This window comes from Bufo gargarizans, chromosome 3 (genome assembly GCF_014858855.1).
Source record: "Bufo gargarizans isolate SCDJY-AF-19 chromosome 3, ASM1485885v1, whole genome shotgun sequence".
NCBI lineage: Eukaryota > Metazoa > Chordata > Amphibia > Anura > Bufonidae > Bufo > Bufo gargarizans.
The window spans coordinates 517,786,017-517,812,653 of record NC_058082.1 but is presented as its reverse complement, the minus strand read 5'-3'; the positions used below and the strand labels follow the sequence as shown (position 1 = coordinate 517,812,653).

The window sequence follows — 26,637 nt, the reverse complement described above, 5'->3', positions numbered from 1 at the left end:
GCGCTAGATCGCGCAGGGCACGGGCTCTTGTGTTTTCAATAACACACTGCCGGGCGGTAACTTCCGCCCAGCGGTGTGTTCGGTGACGTCACCGGCTCTGAGGGGCGGGCTTTAGCTCTGTCCTAGCTGTTTTACTGGCTAGGGCAGAGCCAAATCCCGCCCATCAGTGCCGGTGACGTCACCGGGCTTCCTGTCAGCCCCATAGAGAGCCCCGGTACGTCACCGGAACTCAGAAAAATGCCTTTGCCCTGTGCAATTTAGCGCAGGGCAAAGGAGAGCATCGGAGCATGAACTGCTCCGATGCTCATGTCAGGGGGGCTGCCGGGGTGAAAATTGAGGTATGTCCAGGTTCAGCTCTGAACCTGGACAACCCCTTTAAGGGGGCAGGCCGCTGTGGAGGTCACTGTTAAAGGGCTTCTGTCAGTCCACTAAACCATTTTTTTTTTTGTTTTTTTTGGTTAATAATAATCCCTACACTGCGAGCTCCCTATATATAAGCTAAATATTCATTTTGGTTCTGTAGATTTTGTTAAAAAGCTATTTTTATAATATGTAAATTACCTTTCTACCAGCAAGTAGGGAGGCTACTTGCTGGTAGCAGCCGCATCCTCCTCTCATAATGACGCCCCCTCCGCTGTGTGATTGACAGGGCCAGGGAACGGGGTCGTTCTCTGCTGGCCCTGTTTGAATTCAAAATACCGCGCCTGCGCCGTACCTGTCTTTAATCGGCGCAGGCGCACTGAGAGGCGGCCGCTCCATCCTCAATGCGCCTGCGCCGGGTGTAGATGTGACGTCATCGGCGCAGGCGCATTGAGGATGGAGCGGCCGAGAGAGCGGTCGCCTCTCAGTGCGCCTGCGCCGATTAAAGACAGGTACGGCGCAGGCGCGATATTTTGAATTCAAACAGGGCCAGCAGAGAACGATTCCGTTCCCTGGCCCTGTCAATCACAATGCGGAGGGGGCGTCATTAGGATCGGAGGATGCGGCTGCTACCAGCAAGTAGCCGCCCTACTTGCTGGTAGCAAGGTAATTTACATATTTTTAAAATAGCTTTTTATCAAATTCTACTGAACCAAAATGATTATTTAACTTGTGTATAGGGAGCTCGCAGTATAGGGATTATTAGTAAACAAAAAAAAAACGGTTTAGTGGGGTGACAGAAGCCCTTTAAAGGGGCGGGCTGCTGTGAAGGTCAAAGTTAAGGGGATGGGCTGCTATGGAGGTCCCATTTTAAAGTGGCGGAGCACTGTGTGTGGGGGGGGGTCAGTGTTAAGGGGTGGGGGACTGTGGAGTTCACTGTTAAAGGGGCTGGGTACTGTAGAGGTCCCTGCTAAGGGGGATACTGTCAATATCTTTTAACGACACACACAAACATTAAATTAAATATACCGGTGCGAAGCCGGGTCCTTCTGCTAGTAGACTATAAAGCAAGTTCCATATTTTTTACAGATAATAAGATTCAGATAATAGCAAGAAAACTATAGCACTCCGAAGTTGATGCAACGTTCAGTAGATTTATTATAATTGATAGCAAAATAACATGTGACGTTTCAGAAAAGTAGTGACCTTTTTCAAACACTATTTTCCAGAGAAGAAGCGAGATAGAAGATGATGCTGTTATGAATAGTGGGACTTCACAGTAGTATGCGCTCAAGTCCCACTGTGAGGTCCCATTATTCATAGCGTCATCATCTTCCATCTCACGTCTTCTCTGGCAAGTAGTGTTTGAAATAGGTCACTACTTGACCGAAACGTCACATATTATTTTGCCCTGAATTATAATAAATCTACTGAACTTTGCATCTACTTTGAAGTGCTATAGTTTTCTTACTTGTATGAAAAGGGTTGGGCAACCCTATTTGAAGCACCCAGAATAAACAGAGTCCCAATGAACCAAATCTGCTCGAACTGCAGATTTAGATACTGGCTTATATTTTATTTAAATGGAGGATGTACAGTAGGTATTCAAATGGTCCAGGTGATGTTGTAGACTTATTGCGATACAGATTTCCATACCTTGAAGAATTACATTGGTTAATTTAGGAATTACAATTTATAGAGAGGGCCTGTCACCACCCCTAATGTCAGATTGGTGGAGGTGCAACTTTCAGCACTCCTGACGATCAGATGTTTGACAGGGCTCGGCCCTTATGTGAGTGCCGTTGACTCTTCATTGTTAACATCAGGCCATCTACCTGCACATTGTCTACTTAGCAGTGACAGTACAGGGGATGGCAGCTTTATATTGTTTACTTGATCCTTAGAATAACAATCCTCTGCACCACCATAGATGGTAGTGTAAAAGATGAAGAGGCTGCAGGGCTCGCATGAACATTGTGGCTTCTTCAAATAGCTGATTGGAAGGTGCCGAGATTCAGACCCACACCAGTGTGGTATTGATGGCCTGTCCTATCCCGAGACCTTCCTCTTGAGCATAGTCTTCTCAATTGAAGGCTAGAGGACTTTTGGGATGAGCTGAGACAGTGTTAAAGGGGTTTTCAGAGTGTTTAATACTGATTACTTATTCTCGGGATAGGTTATGAGTATCTTATCAATGAGAGTCCAACTTCTGGCGCCCCACCCGAATAGCTGTTGGAAGAAGCGAAGGTGCTCCAGTGAGTGGTGCTGCAGCCTCCTTACAACTTACTTAGCACAGCGCTGTCTGGTGGATAATGGATGTGCTTGGTATTGCACCCTAGGCCCATTAACTTGTGGTGCATCTCTGCAAGTTTGTGTACCAGGACTGAAATCTACGTCAGTGAGGGAGCTAGAGAAGATTTCCGGTACAATCCATTCCAGTTTCCTGGCTTTGATTATAATAAATGTGCTTAGGCCCAGCCCTGTACTACTCATGTTTTGGAAAACTGCAAGTAGGACACAAACCCCCCCCCCCCCCCAAGCAGGGTTCGCACAAAAATTAGCAAATTTTTAAACCAGTTTTTTGGCCCATGGCATTGACAGTCCATATATTACTAGACTATTTCTTGTGTATGTAGCTTGTAGCATTCAGCATACTTGTCCTAGAACAGTTTTTTCTGACTAATTGCTGTACATTTTTGCTTCAGGTTATTTTACCAGAAAGATGCGTATTAGATAAAACGACTTGATAAAAGTTGATATTTCTAAGGAATACATTCATGAGTGCCTGGATTAGCATGCCAGTAAGAGGTCAGAGGCACTCAAGTCAATTTAGTTAGGTTAGTTTCGCACTAGTGGCACAGGCTTCCGGCAGGCTGTCCCAGCATAGAATTCCAGGAATTGGCTGATCAAAAACTGCTGCGCACAGCGGTATTTATCCGGCTGATTCTCGGCATATTCGCCAGATTGCGGCCGGATCTCCGCCAGACCCCATTATAGTTAAAGGGGTTCTGTAGTTTGTTTAAACTGATGATCTATCCTCTGGATAGATCATCAATATCTGACCGGCGGGGGTCCGACACCCGGGGCCCCCGCCAATCAGCTGTTTGAGAAGGCAGTGGCGCTCCAGCAGCGCCGCGGCCTTCTCACTGTTTACCGCAGGCCCAGTGACGTCACGGATAGTATCAACTGGCCTGGGCGCGGCTAAGCTCTGTTCACTTGAATGGAGCTTAGCCCCGCTCAGGCCAGTTGATACTAGTCGTGACGTCACTGGGCCAGAGGTAAACAGTGAGAAGTCCGCGGCGCTGCTGGAGCACCGCTGCCTTCTCAAACAGCTGATTGGCGGGGGTCCAGGGTGTCGGACCCCCGCCGATCATATGCTGATGATCTATCCAGAGGATAGATCATCAGTTTAAACAAACTGCAGAACCCCTTTAATGGTGCCAGATGGCATTCCGGGAGTTTCCAACAGTGATGGATCCGGAACGCTGTTCGTGGCCAGGAAAGCCTGCTAGTGTGAAACTAGAAGGTTTTCTTCAACCCTTCATTTTTGGAACCACAATAGCTATTTATCTAACTAAATTCAAGCAACGGCTATCTGTGTAAGGATCCTATGACACATACGCTTGACATTTTGGGGCGCAAAAGTAGACTCCATTAGATTTTTCAATATGGCTTTGGGGCTTCACATCCATTCTCCCCCCCCCCCCCCCCCCCATCAGTGAAGTCAGATACTGATGTTGAAGGATGTAACTTGGTTGTCAGTCAGGGGTCCTGAGATCAGGTCTCTCCATCTTGCATACACTTTCTGTGAGCTTGTGTTGCACTTCAAATTAACAGAATAAAACTTTGACTGCCGTAAAGCTTACTACATATTGTTATACTATTGTGTTATATATGTTAAAGGGGTATTCCGGTCCAAATGATCACTGTTAAATCGGTTGGAGTATGGGACTCACAATGAATGGAGCGACAGTTGGGCATGTGCACTGCGACAGTTGGGCATGTGCAGTCCTGTTGTTGAACCCCCTACTGATCTAACATGTTCTGTGTGGAATACCTCTAACCAGTTTGCAGTTCGCTCCTAAGCTCCCCCTAGTGGTAGCTCAAAGAAGCTATAACTTTATCATTTTACTCTATGTTAAGGATCTTGAGCTGTGTATAAGAAACATTGAAGGGATTGTCCAATATTTAACAGTTGATGACAGAACCCTAGGGTAGGTCATCAATATCAGAGGGGTGCCGAGCGTCAGACCTCTGCCAATCAGCTAATTGGAAACAGGTAGGCAGCATTACAGTAACCAGGTACATACGCTACACAGTGTCTGGAGCTGTGTAGTCTTTCCCCAGAACTTCTCTCAAACTTTCTGTCACAACTAGGCTTGTCGGGGCTCCTGACGGGCCAAACATTGCACCAGTAGAGAGGATCGTTTGATCCAATGAGGAGCACAAGCAGCTCCCACTGTATTGTTATCCAACATCCAGACACAGGTGACACCTTCATTACACACCCTGTCTCTACTCGGACCAATTCCAGGTGCTTAGCAGAAGAAAATTTGGTGTCTTTCTACCTTTCTTTTCCTTAATAAAAAGTGAATGATTTAGAAATAACACTTTGATGACCATTTTTTCACAGGCAGTGCAGAAAATCTGATTAATAGCATACTGCATCCGCTTGTGATACTCCATGTGACGGTGGAATAAAGTTGTTAGCACAGTTTGAGATAAAAATGTTACACCTTATGTGTAGGATTTTGTTGTTATGGTCTGCATTAAAAGGGCTGTTTTTTAGTAGCAATCATGTTTTTGGTTTGTAATCCACATTACGAATGAGACAGAAATAGAAGCGTAATCCCGTTATTGTAGATGCAGGTGCAGGGGTGTAATGTTCACGGTCGCAGAGGGTGCGACAGCGACCGGGCCCGGCGGGGGGCCCGCTGTACTCACATGTAATGGGAGTGCTCTGACGGGGCCGGTGTTCTGACAAAAATCCTTACTTCGTGAAAATACCTTACCCCTCGTGACTTCTGCGGGTGTGCGCCTCAACTTCCGGGGTTGTGCACCTCATCGCAAGCGCACTACCACGGCATGGGTAAGATAAAATTACACAAAGCTCTGACTCACAGACACTGCGCGTGCGCCGTCAGGGGCAAGGAGATCTGACGGTCTTTTCTCCTTACCCTCACACTGCGCACGCGCAGATTGTGAAATCTCCTTTTGCTCCCAGCACTATGAGCCATCTGGGGAGTGGGTCGTGGGTGCAGCATATTGGGGGGCATAACCCTAAACCCTAACCCTTGTGAGGGTAAGAAGATTTAACAATATGCGCGTGCGCAGTGTGAGGGTAAGGAGAAAAGACTGTCAGATCTTCTTACCCCTGACGGCGCACGCGCGGTGTCCGTGAGTCAGCGCTCCATGTAATTTTATCTTACCCGTGCTGTGTACATACATTGATCAGGAAATGACATAAGGTTTGAAAAGAAATGTTTCTGTGATTTTCCGATTTGTTTAGTTGTGCTTAGCGGCAGTTTACCTGTAAGGCTGAGTGCACACGGGGCAGATCTGTTACAGAGATTTCTGTTACTGTTGCCTACGTGAGCTGCAGCAATAATTATATTCAAATGTATAGAACGGATTTTCAGTCGGAGACAGTACTGCAAGAAATGTATACTCCTACCTTAAAGGGGTTGTGCAGGGGTTTTATATTGATGACCTATTCTCAGAATAGGTCCTTAATATCTGATCGGTGGGGGTCTAACACCTGGCACCCCCTCCGATTAGCTGTCCATGCGAGCGCTGCTTCCTCTTCATTACCCTACACATAGTGTCCCCTGTAGCGGTGGTATAGTGTAATTACAAGCCACTGCTCCATTCAAGTGCGAGTACTTGTAATTAAACTGGCTTAGAGATAAGTGAAAAGATTCTACAGGATCGATTTGTCCAATCAGCAGGACTGTTAGAATCAATTTGTTTTATGCAAATGAAGAAGCCCTGCTAATTGGATAAATTGATTCTGTAGAATCTTTTCGCTCAGCTTCCGAGACAACGGGCAGTCTAACAAAGTGGAAGTAGCGCTCGCATGAAGTGCCATCTCCTCTTAAAACAGCTGATTGGCCCGAGGTGCGGGGTCTCAAACTCCCACCGATCACCTTATCTACCATGTGTTACTCCTACCTTAACACAATTTTCTGGGCTTCATATATAGATGATCTATCCTCAGGATAGGTCATCAACATCAGACTGGTAGGGGGCCAGCCCGGCACCCCTCGTGATCTGCTATTCCCTGCAGCCTCCGGCACCAGGGCTCACATTTTGAACAGAACCAGAAACACAATTCAAAGTGTAGTGGCCGTTCTAGCTTACATTTAGATGAATGGGAGCTGAGCTTCAGTAACCCATCCCAACCACTACTCGTTGAATGGAAATGTGCTTCCAGCTCCTTTCAAAGTACTAGCTCCATCCTGGTACTAGTTCCCGTGAGGGTGTCATTTGTCAAACCCCCACCAATCTGATATTGATGACCTATGCTGAAGATATGTGGCGCCTAGAAAACCTCTTTAAATATTGTAAAAGTAACGCAATATAATTACAATATAATTAATGCTGTCAAAGCCACTCCAGAACGTTTCTCCTGTGTTGTTAAAAGCTGCAGATAACCGCTGTTGACAGGCATTGCAGGATTGATAGTTGCTGGGGGCCATTAATGGTATATTAATGTAAACTCCTATTACTATCTCTCTCTCTCTCTCTCTTTTTCTAGATGGGTTCTTATAGTACTTGAATTGGGAGTCTCTGTTGGGGGTTTTCCAACCTTCATGGCATTGTTAACAATAATGGAACAGTCAGCAGTGATATTCTTGCCATTATTGTAGAATAATATCTATGGTCGATGTACTTGTTTGAAATATTCATGCTATAACATAACGGAACTAATAAAACCGTAGAATAATAAATATTAACTGGTTATATAACATAATGTTTCCATGTGAAGCTATTATTACACTTCAGATATACTATTTCACCTACTATTTCCAACTAGAATGATTAAAAATGAGCAGTTCATATTTAAGATGTGTAATGATCGTTCTAGTATAAGCAAGTGAGTACTTTTCAATGTAACATGTTACTGTGGGACTGTTAAGTGTACATAATCCAGATTTATCTCACACAGAGAAGGCTTAGACAATATTTATGAGAAGGCAAATAGGTGTTGTTGAATGAAGCATATTCTGCACTATGGATAATGATTCCATACATTAAATATTAGTCAAAATTCCAAAGATGAGAATGGTCAGGATGTTGGAGCATAAACTGAGTGGTAGCGACTGGATCTCTTGGAATCCAACGTAGTACAAAAGCATTAACATCCCAAGAATCAAGATGTTCTTCTCCAGGGAGAAGTGATGGGGAAAACCCTGGATATTGCATGTAGAGCAGGAATTGGTATCTGTGATATCCTGACTGTGCTTGTGAATTTGGTCGAGAGTATTGAGATAAAATATTCCCTGTTACATCTCTTCCTCTAAGAAGAACATGACCTGGTATATTAGTGACCAGCCAGTGTCTCCAGAATCTTTGTATTGGCCGGAACCTGCTTGGAGCATCAGGGTCTACCATAATCAAAGTATACATCTCTTCTGGTTTGGCTTTGAGGAATTTGATCCAAGGAGGGCCCCAAACTTTGGTTAAACTGTCTGGGTACTCAAAGCAGTTGGGTATGTAAATACAGGAAACATCACCCATGTTTGGGTATATGACACGAAGGTTACCACTGCAGAACCTGGAATCATCTCCAATGAGAGTTTCGAAGTCACATGAAACAGGAGTACAGGCGAAGAATGATGGTAGGGACAACAGTATCCCAAATATAAACCATAATTTTGCCATTAAAAGCTGTACTTTGTAAGTTGTTACCACTAATGGTCCTCCAGGTGTGTGTTGAGAAACACTCTGGGACCTTTTATGATGTCATAATTAGTTATTTTTCTATTTAGCTCTGCTAACAGGGGCTGTTCTCCTGATGGATATATTCTCTTCAAAATAGTAGTTTAATTAAAGAGTTTTCCGAGTAGTTGTCAGGATAGGTCTTCAGTATGTTTATGTGGGGGTTCAACTCCCAACCCCCAAAATCAGCTATTTGAGATGTTTGCGCTGCTCCAGTAGTGGCTGTGCTTGGTATTGCAGCTCAACCCCATTCACTTCTATGGGCCACCGATGAATGTGATTTTAATGGCCTAGGAAGAGACCGCTGCATGCACCGGAGTCAGAACTGAACCGTTCAGATAACGATGACCTATCACAAGGATAGGTCATCAATATAAAACACTCGGACAACACCTTTAAATAATATACTGTACATTGGGAGGGTTTTAATTACCACTTAGATGTGATGTGGGTTTTCGAAAGTAAAGAGTGACTATAACACAAAATTAGAAGACCTTATAGTTGGAGAGTGTGGAGTAGAAAGCAGGAAGTGTTTACCTTGATTTACATGCAGACTGGGCGAATGAGTAACCAAACAACTCTGTCGAAAAAAAAAAAAAAAAAAGAATAGCAACATTTCCAACTTCTGCCTCAGTTTTATAGGGTACTTTCACACTAGCGTTTTTTTTTTTCAGCACTGAGTTCCGTCAAAAGGGCTCAGTGCCGGAAAAGAAGTGATCAGTTATATCCTAATGCATTCTGAATGGAGAGTAATCCCTTCGTGATGCATCAGGATGTCTTCAGTTCAGTCGTTTTGACTGATCAGGCAAAAGATAAAACCGCAGCATGCTACGGTTTTATCTCCGGCCAAAAAAACTGAAGACTTGCCTGAATGCCACATCCGGCATTTTTTTCTATAGGAATGTACTAGTGCCGGATCCGGCATTCAAAATACCGGAATGCCAGATCCGTCCTTCCGGTCTGCGCATGCGCTGACCGAAAAAAAGGTGAAAAAAATAAATACCTGATCCGTTTAGCTGGATGACACCGGAAAGATGGATCCGGCATTTCAATGCATTTTTCTGACTTATCAGGCATTTTTAAGACTGATCAGGATCCTGATCAGTCTTACTAATGCCATCAGTTGGCATACAATTGCCGGCAGGCAGTTTCGGCGACATACCATGTCTGGCAGAATGATAGATAACCTGTTGGAAACCTGTCAGATTGATGTCCGTCATATGACAGGAATTGGTGCTTTTGTGACGCCAGCCTAAAACCGTAGATAAGGGATCAACAACCTCCGGCACTCCGGTTGTTCTAAAAACTCCCAGAATCCTCCTTTTACTTCAGGTGGAAGTTACAGGAATAGCCGAGCAATTGTACATACTAGGAGTTGTAGTTTTACAGCATCTGGAGTGCCGAAGGTTGCTGACCCCTGCCTTAGATCCATAGCTCTAACTGCTCTGCCGAATGGCAACATTCCTACTCAAAAAAGTTGTCTTACTTTTTATGGAATGTGATTAGGATCCTTTGACTCAAGGATCACTAGGTTTACTTTCCTTCTTATATTACAGACGATCGGTGCACCTGCCTATTTATTCGTCCCATTTTTGCTTATTTCTGCTGTCAAGATTTTGGCTTGTTACTTTGTCATCACAAATTACGACCAAGGCGTTCTACATTTCATTCTATCTAACTTGGCTAAATGGAGCACTACCCAGAATGTCTCTTAAAAAGCTTCTCCTTTTAGTTTTATTCTGAATGTTTGAATATGAAAGTTAGCCTGTACGCTGTGTAATAACCAAAAGGATCTGAAAACACAATAAACAGCGTTTTGCAGAGCTGAATTTTCAGTGCGCTTTCTGCATATAGATTGGCTATTTCCGTCAGCATCTGTTCCAAGCCTGCCTCCCACACTGTAATGCAATGTGTTTAATTCAGAGAGTTCCTCCTGATCTGTTCAGATGATTGCACATTCAGACCCTACAACATATGGCACAGGCTAAGAAATGGATTGGCCTCTCTGTCCCTCTGAAGGACATACATACCCTTGTTGTTTAGGTGGTCTAGTATACTTTAATTAATATTGTCATTATCTTTTGCCTAAAGGGAGTCTTTCACGCAGATTCACCCTATTAACCTAATAACAGTGTTATGTCCACGGCATCCCCCCTATTAAAACTGTGCTTACCGTTAGTTCCTTGCTATCATCGTTCTGCAGAAAAACACTTTTAATCCACATGCAAATGAGGCTGTGAAGGTGCCCAGGGGCGGCGTTACAACGGCCGGTGCCCAGGCCCCTGGGTCATTTTCATACGAAGCCACTCCCCCTCCGCCGCGTCTGCCCGCCCTTAGCGCACAGTAAACTGTGATGCCCCGGCCCGACTGTGCTCATTCAATGCGCACGCGCTGATATAGCGGTCATCGGCACATGTGCGGGATTACGGACGGGAGGAGGGAGGTTAGAGCAGAGACTAAGGGCGGGCAGACATGGCGGAGGGGGAGTGGCTTTGTATGAAAATGACCCAGGGGCCTGGGCACCTTCACAGCCTCATTTGCATGTGGATTAAAAGTGTTTTTCTGCAGAACGATGATAGCAATGAACAAACGGTAAGCACAGTTTTAATAGGCGGGATGCCGTGGACATAACACTGTTAATAGGGTGAATCTGCGTGAAAGACTCCCTTTAATGACTCATGGACTCGACGATATGTATTTTCTGGTCTGCAAATTTTGGATCTGGAAAATACAGATCCATCGTTGTTTCATCCGCATTTTTTGCTGTGGCCAAGTATAAGACATTGCGGAATGGATCATCATGTGCTTTCCTTATTGGTATGTTCCACAGAAAGATAGAACTTGTCCACAAAATGTGGACCACAGGCCTATTGAAGTCAACGGGTCCCCCCAAAAAACAACATATGGCATACGTATTTGTGGACTGCAAAATGGATGCGGTCATGTGTATGAAGCCTAACACTAACATGCTGATTTATGCAGGAATTATCCACTGCAGTTGGAATCTGATTTATTTTTTTATTGACCTACAATCTTAAAGTCACTGGACCCAATGCCTCTGGGAATATATTGAAGAGTAGGTTAACCTTTGGTGAACCCCCAAAAATGTATGCTTCAGTAGTAGTGATGGACTTGGGCAGGGAAGCCACCATGAAAACAATTTGCCTGCAGCTTCTCTGTCAGCTTACCAGCGACACTGGAAAGTGGAGAGGTTAACTATTGGAAGCAATTAGATTGCTGTTTTTAGAATCTCCAAAAATGAGAGCAGGAGTCTGATTGTTTGCCATGGGTGGCATTGGTTGCTACATCCCCCTTGAGGTTTTTGCCTTGCAAAACAGGCCACCAGCTGTGCAGGGGGCAGCAGCTAGGCCACATCCACATGAATGAAGCTGTGCATAATGGGCCAGGAGTATCACTGTGCAGGAAAAACCTGTGAAGGGGCATAGGACTAGAGGAGCACTGTGTCCCCTTCATTTTTAGTATTTTGGGGGACCCAGCACTTGGACCCCCACTACTCGGAAGTGATCCCATATTTACAAACTGCAGCAGGGAAGTACGGGTGTATAGCACATGGCCACTGCAGCCAATCACGGTCTTCACTGGTCTACCACTGAGGACAGTGATTGGCTGCAGCAATCACACACTGTTTACTCACATGTCCAGCTGCAGTTTGTTAACAGAAAGCAGCAGGAGGACTGGACCAGTCCTGGAGAAAGGGGTGAGTGTAAGATGATTTTTAAGGCTATTTCAGGACTTGTCTGAGATTTTTAATTTTCTCAGGCAACCCCTTTAATATGTCATTGCAGGCACTGTACCTCCAGTAATCCATACAGCAGCCGTCTCAACATATGCCTCTTATTGTGTAAGGTTAAGCTTCTAATCTAGAATAACATGACTCCTCTATCTGTTTCCTAGCTCAATTCACTGCAAACTCCATTTATTTTAATATTAGAAGGAGAGGAGGAGACTTCAGTTAGCCCATCACTTCCTAGCGACATCAATGTCTGAGATGGGAACAGTGACGTAGCTAGAAATGACTGGGCCCCACAGCAAATTTTTGAATGGGGCCCCCCTTCCCCAGTAATTTTTTTGCAACCCCTTCCTTTCATGCAGCCCCCATTCCCGTGGCTAGTAAAGATCGCTCTCTCGGACTAGGCCTGGCAGCTGTTCCATCCATTTTTTACAGGAGCCACAAGCTATACATTTACACACAAGTCATCGTATTTTTGCCCTACAAGATTCACCTAGGTTTTAACAAAGAAAAATAATAGAAAAAAATATTTTTCATCTGATCTGATAAAAAAAAAAGAAATCTTATTTTTCATTAGCGGAGAAAAAAAGAAAAAACATATTTTTCATCAGACCTCATATTAGACTCCTAAATCAGATCCCTAATCCTCATCTGACCTAAAATAAGATCCCCAAACCTCATCAGACCTCCAAATCAGCCCCCCAAAATAAGACCCCCAATGCTCGGATCAGACAACACAAATTAGACCCCCAATGTCAGACCCTCAGTGCTTAGATCCCCCCCCCCCCCCCATGCTCAGATCTCCCCTCCATGCTCAGATCTCCCCTCCATGCTCAGATCCCCCCCCCCCTTGCTCAGACCTGTCCAACCCATGCTCAAACAAGACCCCCATGCTCAGATCTGCTCCCCATACTCAGATCTGCCTCCCATGCTCAAATCTGAACCCCCATGCTCAGATCAGGACCCCCCCCCCCCCCCCCCCATGCTCAGATCAGACCCCCATGCTCAGTTCTATAATTTAAAAAAATCTCTTCCCTCTCCTGACCAGGCACTGGGCTCCTGCTCGGGACCTGCTACTCTGCAAGTCTGACACACTCTCCGCTGTGACCTGATGAGCACAACGTCAGGTCATAGTGCGTGTCTCCAGATACTACGTTCTCACACTGTGTGCATCAGGAAGTAGTGGAGAGTGCGCTGGAGCTGCAAAGTGCCCGATCAGGAAAAGAGATCTGAGCACGGGGTGGAGAGTGAGCAGCCTGACTGCTTCCCAGCCCCACAGCTAGAGCCGCACTTGAAGAAGCAAAGAGCCGCATGCGGCTCAAGAGCCACGGGTTGGCCACCGCTGGTCTATACTGTCACTGTATATCATTTAATTGTGTAATACTGTTGAGGGGGCCCAGACAAAATCTTTTAGTCCTCCTCCTCCTGCATGGGCCCCTTCTGGGTCAGGGCCCTAAAGCAGCTGCTTCCCCTATAGCTACGCCCCTGGATGGGAATATCCCCTTAAGGCATTTATGGTACGCCATTGTCACACTAGTAAAATCATACGTAAATAAATGAATTTTGTTGCTGCACATTTAATGAGTGAGGTTTTAGAAAAGAAACTGACGCTAAGGCCTCATGCACAGGGCCGTTGTTTGGGTCCGCATCCGAGCCGCCGTTTTGGCGGCTCGGATGCGGACCCATTCACTTCAATGGGGCCGCTAAAGATGCGGACAGCACTGTCGTGTGCATGATCTGCATGGTCGTGTGCATGAGGCCTAAAGTGTACAATAGATGGATGATTTTCAGACTCATTTGAATATGGCTTAGGACCATCCTCACACAGCCACTTGTTTAGTGCCCAGAACAGTATTGCATACCGTTGGGTCAAGGCAGTGAAACATTTTCCCAAAATATCAATCATTAGATATCCTTATTGGATCCATTCCACTACGATAGCAGTTTTTACATAGGGTGCTGCAATTGTATTTGACTCAAAGCATTTTGTATAAAACTGCAATACTTGTAATTTCTACTTATTAGGCTGGGTTCACACGGGCGTGTCCGGATTAGGTCCGGATGCATACCAGTGTATTGCGGCAAACCCGCGCGATTAGGTACGCAATTAACATAGTTACAGAAGTTCAGGTTTGGGCTCGGTGTTGTGTAGATTGTATTATTTTCCCTTATAACATGGTTATAAGGGAAAATAATAGCATTCTGAATACAGAATGCTTAGTAGGTGATCAATTGAGGGTTAAAAAAAAATAAAAAAATTAACTCACCTTCTCCTCTTGATCGCGTAGTACCCGGTCTCTTCTTTACTTCTTTAATGATGAACTACCGGCTAAGACCTGTGGTGACGTCAGATCACATGCTCCAATCACATGGTTCATCACCGTGGTGATGGACCATGTGATTGGAGCATGTGATCTGACGTCACCAAAGGTCCTTTAGCCGACAGCTCATCAGAAGAGACTGGGAACTACACGATCAAGAGGAGAAGGTGAGTTAATTATTTATTTATTTATTTTTTTTTTTAACCCTCAATTGATCACCTACTAAGCATTCTGTATTCAGAATGCTATTATTTTCCCTTATAACCATGTTATAAGGGAAAATAATACAGTGAATAGACTGTCACCTAGCAACCAATGCGTGAAAATCGCACTGCATCCGCACTTGCTTGCGGATGCTTGCGATTTTCACTCAGCCCCATTCACAATATAGAGCATGCTGCGATTTTCACGCAACGCATAAGTGATGCGTGAAAATCACAGCTCATGTGCACAGCCCCATAGAAATGAATGGGTCCAGATTCAGTGCGGGTGCAATGCGTTCACCTCACGCATTGCACCCGCGCGGAAATCTCTCCCGTGTGAACTCAGCCTTATAAGTCCTACTGGTAGGGGGGGTTCCTATCAAAGACATTGAGAGTCTGTTTCAGTTAATTGGAGCCTTCTTTTAAATGCAGATTCAAAGGGGTAAGGATGCCTTGAAATGTGGTAGATCTTGTTGCAGAAATTTTTCGGCGACTGAATATCAGTTCCATTCCCCTGAATGGGGTTTGTAGAATGAGTGCTCTGTATACGGTGATAGAGAATGCAGGGATGTTAAAAAAAAATTCCCTGCCTTCTCCATGGGAAGCCCAGCTATCACCCCTGGGGAGCCCAGCTGCCATTCTGCAAGGGCGTTCAGGAACATCCTTGCATAGATAAACGCGGACCGTATACATTTTAACATTTTATGGATGTTCCGGAAGAGGTAGTTGCTACCATATAGTAGAGTTGGGACAAAATGGATGGTTCTGGACCAGTTTTACCGATTTCTTTTTCATGGAGTATTATATCAGCAGCTTCTCTCCATCTATTATAACTATAAGAAATCCTTCCGGAGATGTACCTCTGAGAGAAAACAATTGACAAACATTATTTGTCATACTTGGTTTAGAGCGCCATAACACAACAGATGTTCCAAGGACAAATACATGGCTAAGCATATTCATATTAGGGTTTTAGAACGAGGATAGCAGATTATGCCGTAATTTAATCTGGTTTGCAAATGACTCAGCCACTGAGTGATCTTGTTAAAGTGTAAATTTAAAAATACCACAGGTTTGTGCTCTGTCGAACTATAGGAAAATAAATTATGGTAGCTTTTTTTTTTTTTTTTTTTTTTGCCTTTGCTTGATTAAAATGAGCTCCCTCTCTGGTGGAAATTACAGTGAAAGAATTTATAAATGAGCCAGCGATTATTAATCACAGTGATTAGACTGTGACTCATGCTATATCTTGTAGGTTTTGTTGAAGTGTAATGGACATATATTTCCAAAGAATATCATTGGAAAGTAGTTATCCTCGTTGTGTCCTGTCATTTTTGTCTCCTTTTAAACGCTCGCAAGCAAATGCATATTTTAGACAACCCCTTTAAATCACTCCTCAGGATAGGTCACTAATATCAGATCGGCGATCAGCTGTTTGAAGAGGAGGCGCGCGCTGTGCCAGCGCGCGCCTCCCCTTCACTGTTTACCTTCTCGCCGTTGCATCTGCAGTGGTGAGCAGGTATAATTACACCCAAGCCGTCCCAAGGAAATGAATGGGATGGCTTTGGTGTAATTACACCTGCTCACCACTACAAATGCAACAGTGAGAAGGTAAACAGTGAAGGGGAGGCAGCGCTGGCACGGTGCACGCCTCCTCTTCAAACAGCTGATCGCCAATCTGATATTAGTGACCTATCCTGAGGATAGGTCATTAATAAATATAACTCGGACAACCCCTTTAAATCACTCTGAAACTGTGTGAAACAAGATTTTCTGGTCTGATGGAACCAAGATTGAACCTTTTTGGCCTCAATACTAAGCATCATGGTTGGAATAAAGCAGGCACTTTCCAATACCATTTCTACAATGAAGGATGGTGGTGGGTGTTTTTCAGCAGTTGTAACAGGGAGACTGGTCCAAGTTGAGGGACGACAGCTGGCTGGAGCAAAGTACAGACATGTTCTGAATAAATACTTTACCCAGTGTGCTCTGGACCTCAGACTGGGCTGATGTTTAGTATCTAACAAGACAATGACCCTAAGCACGCAGCCAAGACAACACAGGAGTGGCTTAGGGACAATTCTGAGAATGTCCTTGAGTGTCCTTGCCAGAGCCCTGACATTAACCCAATCAAAGAGCTCTGGAGAGACCTGAAAATGGCTGTCCACTGACAGTCCCCATCCAACCTGACAGAGCTTGAGATAATCTGCAGAAATTCCCCAATTCCTGGTGTGTTAACCATGAGGCATCATACCCAAGAAGACTGGAGGCTGTAATTGCTGCCAAAGGTGCTTCAAATAAGTATTTTTATTATTATTAAAGCACCATTCATTCCATAGTGCTTCATATGAAAAAGGGTATACATAAATAATACAGACAGTTGCACTAAGCATGAACAAGACGAGTTACAAACTGGTACAGAAGGAGAGAGGGCCCTGCCCGTGAGGGCTCACAATCTACATGGTATGGGAGAAGGACAAAGTAGGAGAGGGTAAAGTTGGTCATGGCTGTATAGAGGCAGCAGGGTCACTGGTTGTAAGCTTGTCTGAAGAGGTGGGTTTTTAGGTTTCTTTTGAAGGATTCCAATGTAGGTGAGAGTCTGATATGTTGGGGTAGCAAGTTCCAGAGTGTGGGGGATGCACGGGAGAAATCTTGGAGGCGATTGTGGGAAGAGGTGATAGGAGAGGAGAGAAGTTGGTCTTGTGAGGATCGGAGATTACGTGTGGGGATGTATCGGGAAAGTAGCTCAGAGATGTAGGGAGGGGACAGGTTGTGGACAGCCTTGTATGTATTTATTATTATTTTGAACTGAGTTCGCTGGGCAATGGGGAGCCAGTGAAGGGATTGGCAGAGGGAAGAGGCACAGGAGTAACAGGGTGAGAGGTGGATTACTTGGGCAGCAGAGTTGAGGATAGATTGGAGGAGTGCAAGAGTGCTAGATGGAAGGCCATAGAGGAGAATGTTGCAGTAGTCTAGGCGGGAGATGATGAGGGCATGTACAAGCATTTTCGCAGACTCAAAGTTGGGGAAAGCGCAGATGCGGGAGATGTTTTTGAGTTGGAGGCAGCAGGTGGTGGAAAGGGCTTGGATGTGTGGTTGGAAGGAGAGGGCAGAATCCAAGGTCAGTTGGTGATGTCTGGACCAGAGAGGTAGATTTGTGTGTCGTCAGCATAAAATTGATACTTAAAGCCATTGGACTCTATGAGCTGTCCCAGGCCGAAAGTGTAGATAGAGAAGAGCAGGCGTCCTAGGACAGAAACTAGCAGGACACCAACAGAGAGGGAATGAGACAAGGAGGTGGTGTGAGAGTGGGAGACGCTAAATGTCCACTCTGTAAGGTATGATGTGATCCAGGAGAGGGCCAGGTCAGTAATGCCAAGAGATGAGAGAGTTTGTAACAGAAGGGAGTGGTCGACAGTGTCAAAGGCAGAGGACAGGTCAAGGAGAAGGAGGACAGAGTAATGTTTTTTGGTTTTGGCTGTTAGTAGGTCATTGGTGACTTTGGTAAGGGCAGTCTCAGTTCAGTGATGGGGTAGGAAGCCAGATTGTAGCCGGTCAAAGAGGAAGCAGGAGGAGAGGTGAGAGGACAGCTCAGAATGGACATGTTGCTCAAGTAGCTTTGAGGCATATGGAAGAAGTGATATGGGGTGATAATGGGACAAAGAGGATGGGTTAAGTGAATGCCTTTTGAGGATGGGTGTAATGGTAGCATGTTTTAAAACCAGAGGGGAAAACACCAGAGGTTATTGATAGGTTGAAGAGATGAGTCAGGGCTGGGATAAACACTGTGGTTAGGTTAGGGATGAGATGGGATGGGATTGGGTCAAGTGCACAGGTAGTGAGATGTGATCTGGAGAGTAGAATGGAGAGTTTTTCTTCTGTAATGGTGGAGAAGCGGGTTTTGGGAGAAGAGGACTGAGAAGTTGTGTAGAGGGTCTGTGGGCACTGTGCACCAAAGATTTCTCTGTTGACTATCTTTTGTGTGAAGTATGTGGAAAAGTCCGCAGCTGAGATGAGAGGGTGGGGACGCTGGGGGACGGAGAAGGGAGTTAACAGTGTTAATATTGTAATCACTTATATACTGTATGTCCTCATTACAATCACACCTAAAAAGTTTAATTAAATTCAAATAACTCCTTCTTGGTGCAATTTTTTTATTTTTTATCAATGAATGTAGTAGCCAGGTTTGAGAGTGGCTGAAGAAGTGCTCATCACACTGTAAGATCTGGCACAGTGCGTTATACAGAGAGCCCATTGATTTCAGTGAGAGTTGTGTAATATTTCAGTGTCATGACCAACTTTACCATCTCCTACTGAGTCCTTCTCCCATACCATGTAGATTATAAGCCCTCACGGGCAGGGCCCTCTCTCCTTCTGTACCAGTTTGTAACTCTTCTTGTTCATGCTTGGTGCAATTGTCTGTATTATGTATGTATACCCCTTTTCATATGTACAGCGCTATAAAGTGAATGGCGCTTTAATAATAAATAATAATAATGAAAAAATAGTGCATAAAAAAATATTGCGTCTTCTAATGGATGGCCAACATACTGGAATAATAGATAAGAATATTAACACTTTTTAAAAAGTACTAAGTAAAAGGTCTGAATATTTATCTCAGTGCAAACCAGTAATATGTGTTAGCTTTGTAAGTATAGAGAAAAACATCCTTCTCTATTTTGTAAGGCTATAGCCTGGAGGGAAGTGGTCTGCCTTGCATGTAGAGATTCTAAGTTCAAGTCTTAGGAGAGACTTGTATATGTGTTTTTTTTCTGTTATTTATTTCTCTCTCATTTAACCCATAAGGCTTACAATATTGAGAATATTGCTTTTTATGCTTATAACCTAAAACATATTACTGGTTTATTCACAGACACAATATGTGAAAGAAACCAGCAAGATGTATTTGTTTTCTAAGCATAAAAGCATTATTCTCAATACATAAAGGCTATAGCCTTTTACTTTGGGTTAAAAACTTTTGAAAAAAAAATATCGGAAAGTCTCTCCCGAGATTCAAACCTGGGATCTTTGTATGCAAACCTGACCACTTACCTCCAGGCTATAGCCTTATATTGAGGACTGTGGGTTTTCTGTACTTAGAAAGCTAACACATATTACTGGTTTCTTTATAATCATATTGTGCCTTTAAATAAAGCAGTAATATGTATATTATCTTTCTAAACATAGAAATCCACATTTCTTATTATGTTAAGGTTACAGTAAGTAGCGTATTTGAAATGTAGATGCTAAGACATAGCTTTGCCCTCATTATGCTGATTTCTAGCCCTGCCAATCAAGAGGAGAGGGGAGCATGCAGGGCACAGAGACAGGGCTCCAGATAGTCTTGTCTTGTCGCCATTTGCGACTGTACCGCCGCGATCCTGCGCAGCCTATGTTCTCTTCAGTAGCACAGCACAGTCAGTGGAGAAGGAAGGAGTCCCTCCCTCTCCACTGTGATGCGGCCGCCACTACCACCAATGGGCAGATAGCAGGGAGGAGGAGCTGTCGCCACTGCGCCACCAATGAATGTAAAACATAAGTATAGGCAGCGGTATCACAGACCCGGCACCCGGCCTCAATAACAGGGCATGCGATCTGCGGTAATTAACCCCTCAGGTGCCACAGATCGCATGCCCTGTTATTGAGGCCGGGTGCCGGGTCTGTTATACCGCTGCCGACAGGAGTTAAAGAGGACCTTTCATGGGTACAAAGAATATAAACTTATTAGTAGCAGGCTACATAGAGTGGCGCCCAGGGATCTAAGTGCACTTACTATTAGTCCTGGGCGCCGCTCAGTTCACCCGCTGTGGCCCCCGGTAATTTCAACATTCAGAGCAAGGAGGAGGAGACGCCAGTGTCTGTCCTTCCCCCTGACAGCAGCGCTGACCAATCACAGCGCAGAGAGAAGTAGTTGTTTTTTTCTCCCTCTCTCAGCGCTGTGATTGGTCAGCGCTGCTGTCAGGGGGAAGGACAGACACTGGCGTCTCCTCCATCTTGCTCTGAATGTTGAAATTACCGGGGGCCACAGCGGGTGAACTGAGCGGCGCCCAGGACTAATAGTAAGTGCACTTAGATCCCTGGGCGCTGCTCTATGCAGCCTACTACTAATAAGTTAATATTCTTTGGACCCACGAAAGGTCCTCTTTAATTACATTCATTGGTGATGCAGTGCGCCCCCCCCAAAGCCTCACCCCCCCCCATTATCACTGGCCACAAGTCCCCCCCCATTATCACTGGCCACAAGTCCCCCCCCCCCTCCCCATTGTTATATGGTGGCCACAGGGTCCCATCCCCTCCATTGGTGGCAGTGGCAGATTACACTGCTGGGGCTCAGATCGTTACCATGGCAGCCAGGACGCTACTGGAGCCCTGGCTGCCATGTTCAGCTCCCTTCTGCTGTGTGCACAGGGCACAGGGCAGCAGGGAGATGTGTGAGATCCTATTCACCCTGATAGAGCTCTATCAGGGTGAATGGCACAAGGGATGAAAAGATCCAGGTTCTAGTCCTAAGGGAAGAAATGGTTATTAAACAAAAAAAACATTTTACATATAAAATTTACAAACAATAAAGAATTAACATATTACATATCGCCACCTCCCAAAAAGTGTGAGCTATTAAAATATAAAAAAATATTTCCGCTCGGTGAAGGCCGTAACAGAAAAAAAAACTCTAAACCACGCAATTCGCCATTTTTAGTGACCTTGTCCCCCAGAAGATATCCCTGGATGTGAGAGGTATGTGGTGCTGTTTTCTCCTATATGTAGTGCTGGCTCACTACTGTGACCTGCGTCTCATCTTCTCAAAGTCCTTTTTTTTTATTATATGCATTTTAAATTTGGCGACTAAAAAATGTAATTTGTCTCCTAAAGTTTTTTAGTTTAGGAGCCAATGGCTCCTGGTCATTTTTTTTTGTCTGGAGCACTGAGAGAGTGTTATAAAAGCAGTGCTTCAAGGATTCAGTCCCATCCCCTGGTGCTCCAACTTGCTTATTTGTATATGAATAAAAACACAGCTATCTCTGCAACTGTTTAGCATACAAAGTAAATTTATCGTTTAAATCAGCATGATGACGCCTACCAGGCAGTATGTCTGGTTTAATAGGGTTGATCATGCTGACAGAGCCTCTTTAAAAGTTTTAAAGATGTGCACCATGATTGGATTATGTCTTTTTTAGTTTTAGTATTCATACAGTTTTATTTATTTTTTCAAATTGCGTGATAATCTCCTAGGACATATGGATTTTTTTTTACCTATTTGTTAGTTTAGATTGCAATGTGAGACTGAATAGTATCAAGTGAAAAAAGGCTATTAAAGGGGTTCTCCAGGAATAAAAAAAAAATGAAATAATAAGTATATTCACAAATACCTTCCATTACTTAGAATGGCTTGTTTCGTCTGAGGAGCAATCATTAGGAGAACTAAAATGGCCGCCGTCCTATTAGTCCACACAAAACCTGTCCTAATCACACAGGAGGACAAATTACTTCACCACAATGACTGAGCCATAGTGCTGTCTCATGCTCCTCTCTGCTCTGCTTGTCAGGAATCATGATCCTGAATACAGGTGAATATCTGTGGGAATGGAGAAGATGAGGAGACATGAGAGGGGGTGAGGTGTTGCTAATGAGCATCAGCACTTGTTTACAGCCTCCATTACCACAGCAACACATTACCACAGCCTGTCCTGTCCGTCCTCTCTGTACTTCATGTGTTCTCGTGAACTAAATTACCCAGAGATTCAGCTAAAGTTCTTATCTGTATTCAGGACCATAATGCCTGACAAGCAGAGCAGAGAGGAGGATGAGGCAGCTCCTTACCTCAGTGTTGTAAAGTAACTTGTCCTGCTGTGTGGTTAGGACAGGTTTTGTGTGAACTAATTGGACGGCGGCCATTTTGTTTCCCCTGATGATTGCTCCCCAGACAAAACAAGCCATTATAAATAAGGAAAGATATTTGAGAATATATTTATAATAAAGTAATATTTAATTATTTTCAATTTCTTAATTGCCAGACAATCCCTTTAAAGAAGAAATTGGGATTTGTATCTTTTGCATGTTTTACATTTAGTATACTGCAATTCAATATGTAGTAAATTATAGCTCCATTACTATAATCTTTCATCAGGAGAAGAAATAGGATATGCAGTTGAATGATTCTGATTGCCTGTATTTAGAGAACTGGCATCATGCCCCCCTGATTACTGCAATGTTCATGCTGTATAGCGGACTTACTTCCTTGCCGAATTAGACTTTTCAGACCCATCACCCTTGGAATAGGCGTGACTGCATGGATAAATTGAACAACAATTACTCTCCACTGGTCTCTAATAACTGAGGAAGATGAAACTGTGGATGAGTCACAAAGGTCTGATGGCTCTTAATGCTGCTGTTCCTGCTGTAAAGGAAAAAAATTGCAGAAAAGGTATATTTCTTCTTATTTTACAATAGCCACCTAAATGGTGACAGTAAATCTCAACGGTAATTTGTTTCATTTCAGCTGTGACAACTTTTTACAGTAAAACACAAGTAGCAAAACAGCAGGAAAGTGACCTTGCCTTGCAATTATAAAAATACCTGTTATTGTGCTTGTTCTGAATGCCTGTAATGGCAAAGCTGAAATACTAACACCCATTTAATAAAAGACAATGGTAGGAACACTTGACACTGATTGAGTAAGCAATGCCGGGCATCACAGACAGTGCTGCTTCATATCTTTACCTATAGAAATAGCATTAAAAATAGTCTTGTAAAAATCCAGCAGAGAACTACGGAGCTGACTTCTTGGCGATATCCTCCATTTTTGCCTGGTGAATGACGTGGGGAAGTGTGCAAAGATTGGTCAAGGGAAGCGGGTCTTAATGATCTGCATGTCCTACTGCAAACAGGAAAGGATGATGTGGTTCTGCTTCAGCCAGTTATCTCATTGCCAGAAACAAAATAGTGAGGAGAAGGAGGGGGACAAAGCTGATCTCATGAGACAAGGGTCACATGCCACAGGAACCTACACCGTTTTGTTGACCTTGGTGGCCTCCACCACCTACTAACCAGTTGTTTCCAGTCATTAAAATCACAATAGGATCAGGAGAGCCGGTTGATAAATGGGACAAGTGCTGTGCCAAATCAAGGTTATTGTAGGTCACAAGTCGTTAAATGGGCTGGCCAGTATAATTTAAATTCCAGCTGTAGGCAGGACTGTTTAGAAAAAATAAATAAAAAATTAACCTTTTAAATGGCCTCTGTTCCAGCACTACATTTCCCGGTGGTCCCCAGTGAACTGCTAGAGACCCATTCTTGGTCACAAGATAGCTGCAGCCAATCAATGGCCTTGGTGGTCATGCGTGCAAGAATAGTGAATGGTTGCAGTCTCGTGACCAATGGAGCCCCATCACATCTGGGGCTAACCAACACCTCAGCCATATATCTGCCATTTTGCTGTAGGCTCTCAAATTGTTCATAGTGTAATGCAGCATACCAAGTACAGCCCATGGAGTATAACAGGAGCTGTGCCACAACAGAAGGCTGGGAGTGGATGATCTGCTCCCTGTGCCCTCTAGGGTTGTTGCGGGTATCGAAATTTCGATACCCAATTGATATTTTTTGTCCGGGTATCGTATCAATACCGGTATTTCAGTTTTTTCGATACTGGCTGCGCTTCTGCGCAGTCTAGTATCTCTGAACATGTTCTCTCAGCAGCACGGGGAGAAGGAAGCTGTCCTCCCCCTCCCTCCCCCCTGTGCTGCTGCCGCTGCCACCAATGAGAAGAGAGGGGCGGAGGAGGGGCGGGCGCACTGCGCCACCAATGAGAAGAGAGGGGCGGTCGCACTGCGCCACCAATGATAGGACTATTCCCACACAGAGCGGCGCCCAGCGATATCTCAGCACTCACCATTATTCCTGGGCACCGCTCCGTTCGCCTGCAGTGCCCCATTACTGTCTCCTCTCCTGCTCCACATGCTGCTGATTACTATCGGAGCAATGTGGAGGAGACATCAGCTTCACTAGTGGGCGTTCCTTCTCCCTGCGCTGCGATTGGACAGCGCTACAGCCAGGGAGAAGGAATGCCCACTAGTGAAGCTGATGTCTCCTCCCCATTGCTCTGATAGTAATGGGGCACTGGGGGGCGAACGGAGCGGCGCCCAGGAATAATGGTGAGTGCTGGGACATCGCTGGGCGCCGCTCTGTGTAGCCTGATACTTAGTCTGGACCCAGGAAAAGTAGTCAGTCAGTCTTTAACACATAATACAGGAGGCGGGTGCCAGCAGCAGAATCGCATTGCCGGCACCCTGCCCCTGACAGGGAGCTGTGATCAGCGGCAGTTAACCCCTCAGGTGCGGCACCTAAGGGGTTAACTGCCGCTGATCTGCCAGTACCCGCCTCCTGTATAAAGGGGTAATTATCATTGGTGGTACAGTGTGCCCCCCCCCCCTCAACCCCCCATCCCATTAAAATCATTGGTGGCACAGTGCGCCGGCCCCTCTCAACCCCCCAGTATTGAAATCATTGGTGGCAGTGGGCACAGGGTCCTCTCCCCTCCCCCTCATTGGTGGTAGCTTCTGATCGGAGCCCCAGCTGTGTAAGCCTGGGGCTCCGATCGGTTACCATGGCAGCCAGGACGCTACAGAAGCCCTGGCTGCCATGGTAACATCCCTGATGCTGTGTGCACAAAGCACAGAGCAGCAGGGAGAGTGTGAAGTCCTATTCACCCTGATAGAGATCTATCAGGCTGAATAGGACAAGGGATGAAAGATCCCAGGTTCTAGCCCCTAAGGGGGAAATAGTTATTAAATAAAAAGTGTAAAAAAAAAAAAAAAGTAAAAAAAAAACCTACCAAAATATGAAGTATAAATCACCCCCTTTTCCCAATTTCACATATAAAATATATAAATAATAAACATATTACATATCGCCACGTCAGAAAAGTCCAAACTATTAAAATATAAAAAAAAATCTAGGTGGTGAACGCGATTCGCCATTTTTTAAAATGCGGAATGCATGTGGTTTTTTGGTTTATTTTTTTCGCGTGGTATCAAATGGTATCGAGTATCGCAATACTTTTTCATGGTATCGAAACCGAATCAAAAATTTGGTATCGCAACAACTCTAGTGCCCTCAGTGGAAGCGAGCACAGATCTTCACTTGCTTTGCTCAATTGCAGGAAGAACCTGTGCTACAGCAAGCTTGTTCCTTCTGTCTGCCCTCCTCCACAGCACTGACTGTATCAGCATAGTGGACTTGTGATCGGATCACAGCTCAGCACTGTGGAGGAGGCCATAGAGTAGGAACTAATGAGCCTGCCCTGCCACCCGTAGAGAATGAGGGCAGGGAACAGGCAAAGAGGAGGAGGCATCAGCCAGTGTTTGTTAACTGCTGCGCTGATGCCGCCACCTCAGAGACACTGCAAGCCACTTCCTGAGGCAAGAAGTGGCCCTGATTATACCAGGCTACCCCTTTAAGCTTTCAGGCTGATTCCACAGGTCTGGTAATTAATATATTATATATAAAGTTGCTCATGCTGGAGCTGACTCACCTGTCGTCTACGTGGAGAGGAACTCTCACATATGCAGCCACTTTTTCTGTATTTGGCTGTGATAGGAGTTCAGGTGGAAGAGGATCTGAGTCCTAGAGGTGGGATGGTAGCCCTCCAAATTTCTTGCTCTGGAGCTTACACCAACCTTAAACCTGCCCTTCTGTTCATTATTAGGGTATATTCAAACACTAAAAAAACATATCCAAAAAATCCACCACGTATTTTGCCCAGAATCTGTGGTAGAAATCTGAGGCTGACCCTCGGATTTCTGCAGCACATTTGTAGCTTGAATGCCGAGGATCCTACTGCGGATTAGCCCTGGTGAATGGGCCTAATCCATGTGTGAAAATCTGTCACATTTTCAGCGTGATTTCTGCTCAAAAACCACACCAAGAAGGAACAAGTCTCTTTTTGACTTGTTTTTCAAATCCCCGCAGTTAAAATCTACAGCTGTATGAATCTCAGTGTGGATTCCCATTGAAAGAAATGAGAGGCAGAGTCTGTGTAATTTTGGCATAGAATACACGCTAAAAT

General features: G+C 44.7%; 2 protein-coding genes across 6 annotated transcripts in view; one reads left to right on the top strand and one right to left on the bottom strand.

Annotated features, from left to right (window-relative positions):
* CDKL5 (cyclin dependent kinase like 5) overlaps positions 1-26,637 on the top strand; it is a 402,014-nt gene that overhangs the window by 107,639 nt on the left and 267,738 nt on the right. The window lies entirely within an intron of this gene.
* On the bottom strand, positions 7,621-8,244 carry LOC122931729 (phosphatidylethanolamine-binding protein 4-like). The gene has a single exon (XM_044285798.1). The coding sequence runs from the start codon at positions 8,242-8,244 to the stop codon at positions 7,621-7,623; it is 624 nt and encodes a 207-aa protein (XP_044141733.1).

What these genes read in the sequence shown, in the direction of transcription:
- LOC122931729 (XM_044285798.1), bottom strand. Translation starts at nt 8,244, where the DNA reads ATGGCAAAATTATGGTTTATATTTGGGATACTGTTGTCCCTACCATCA.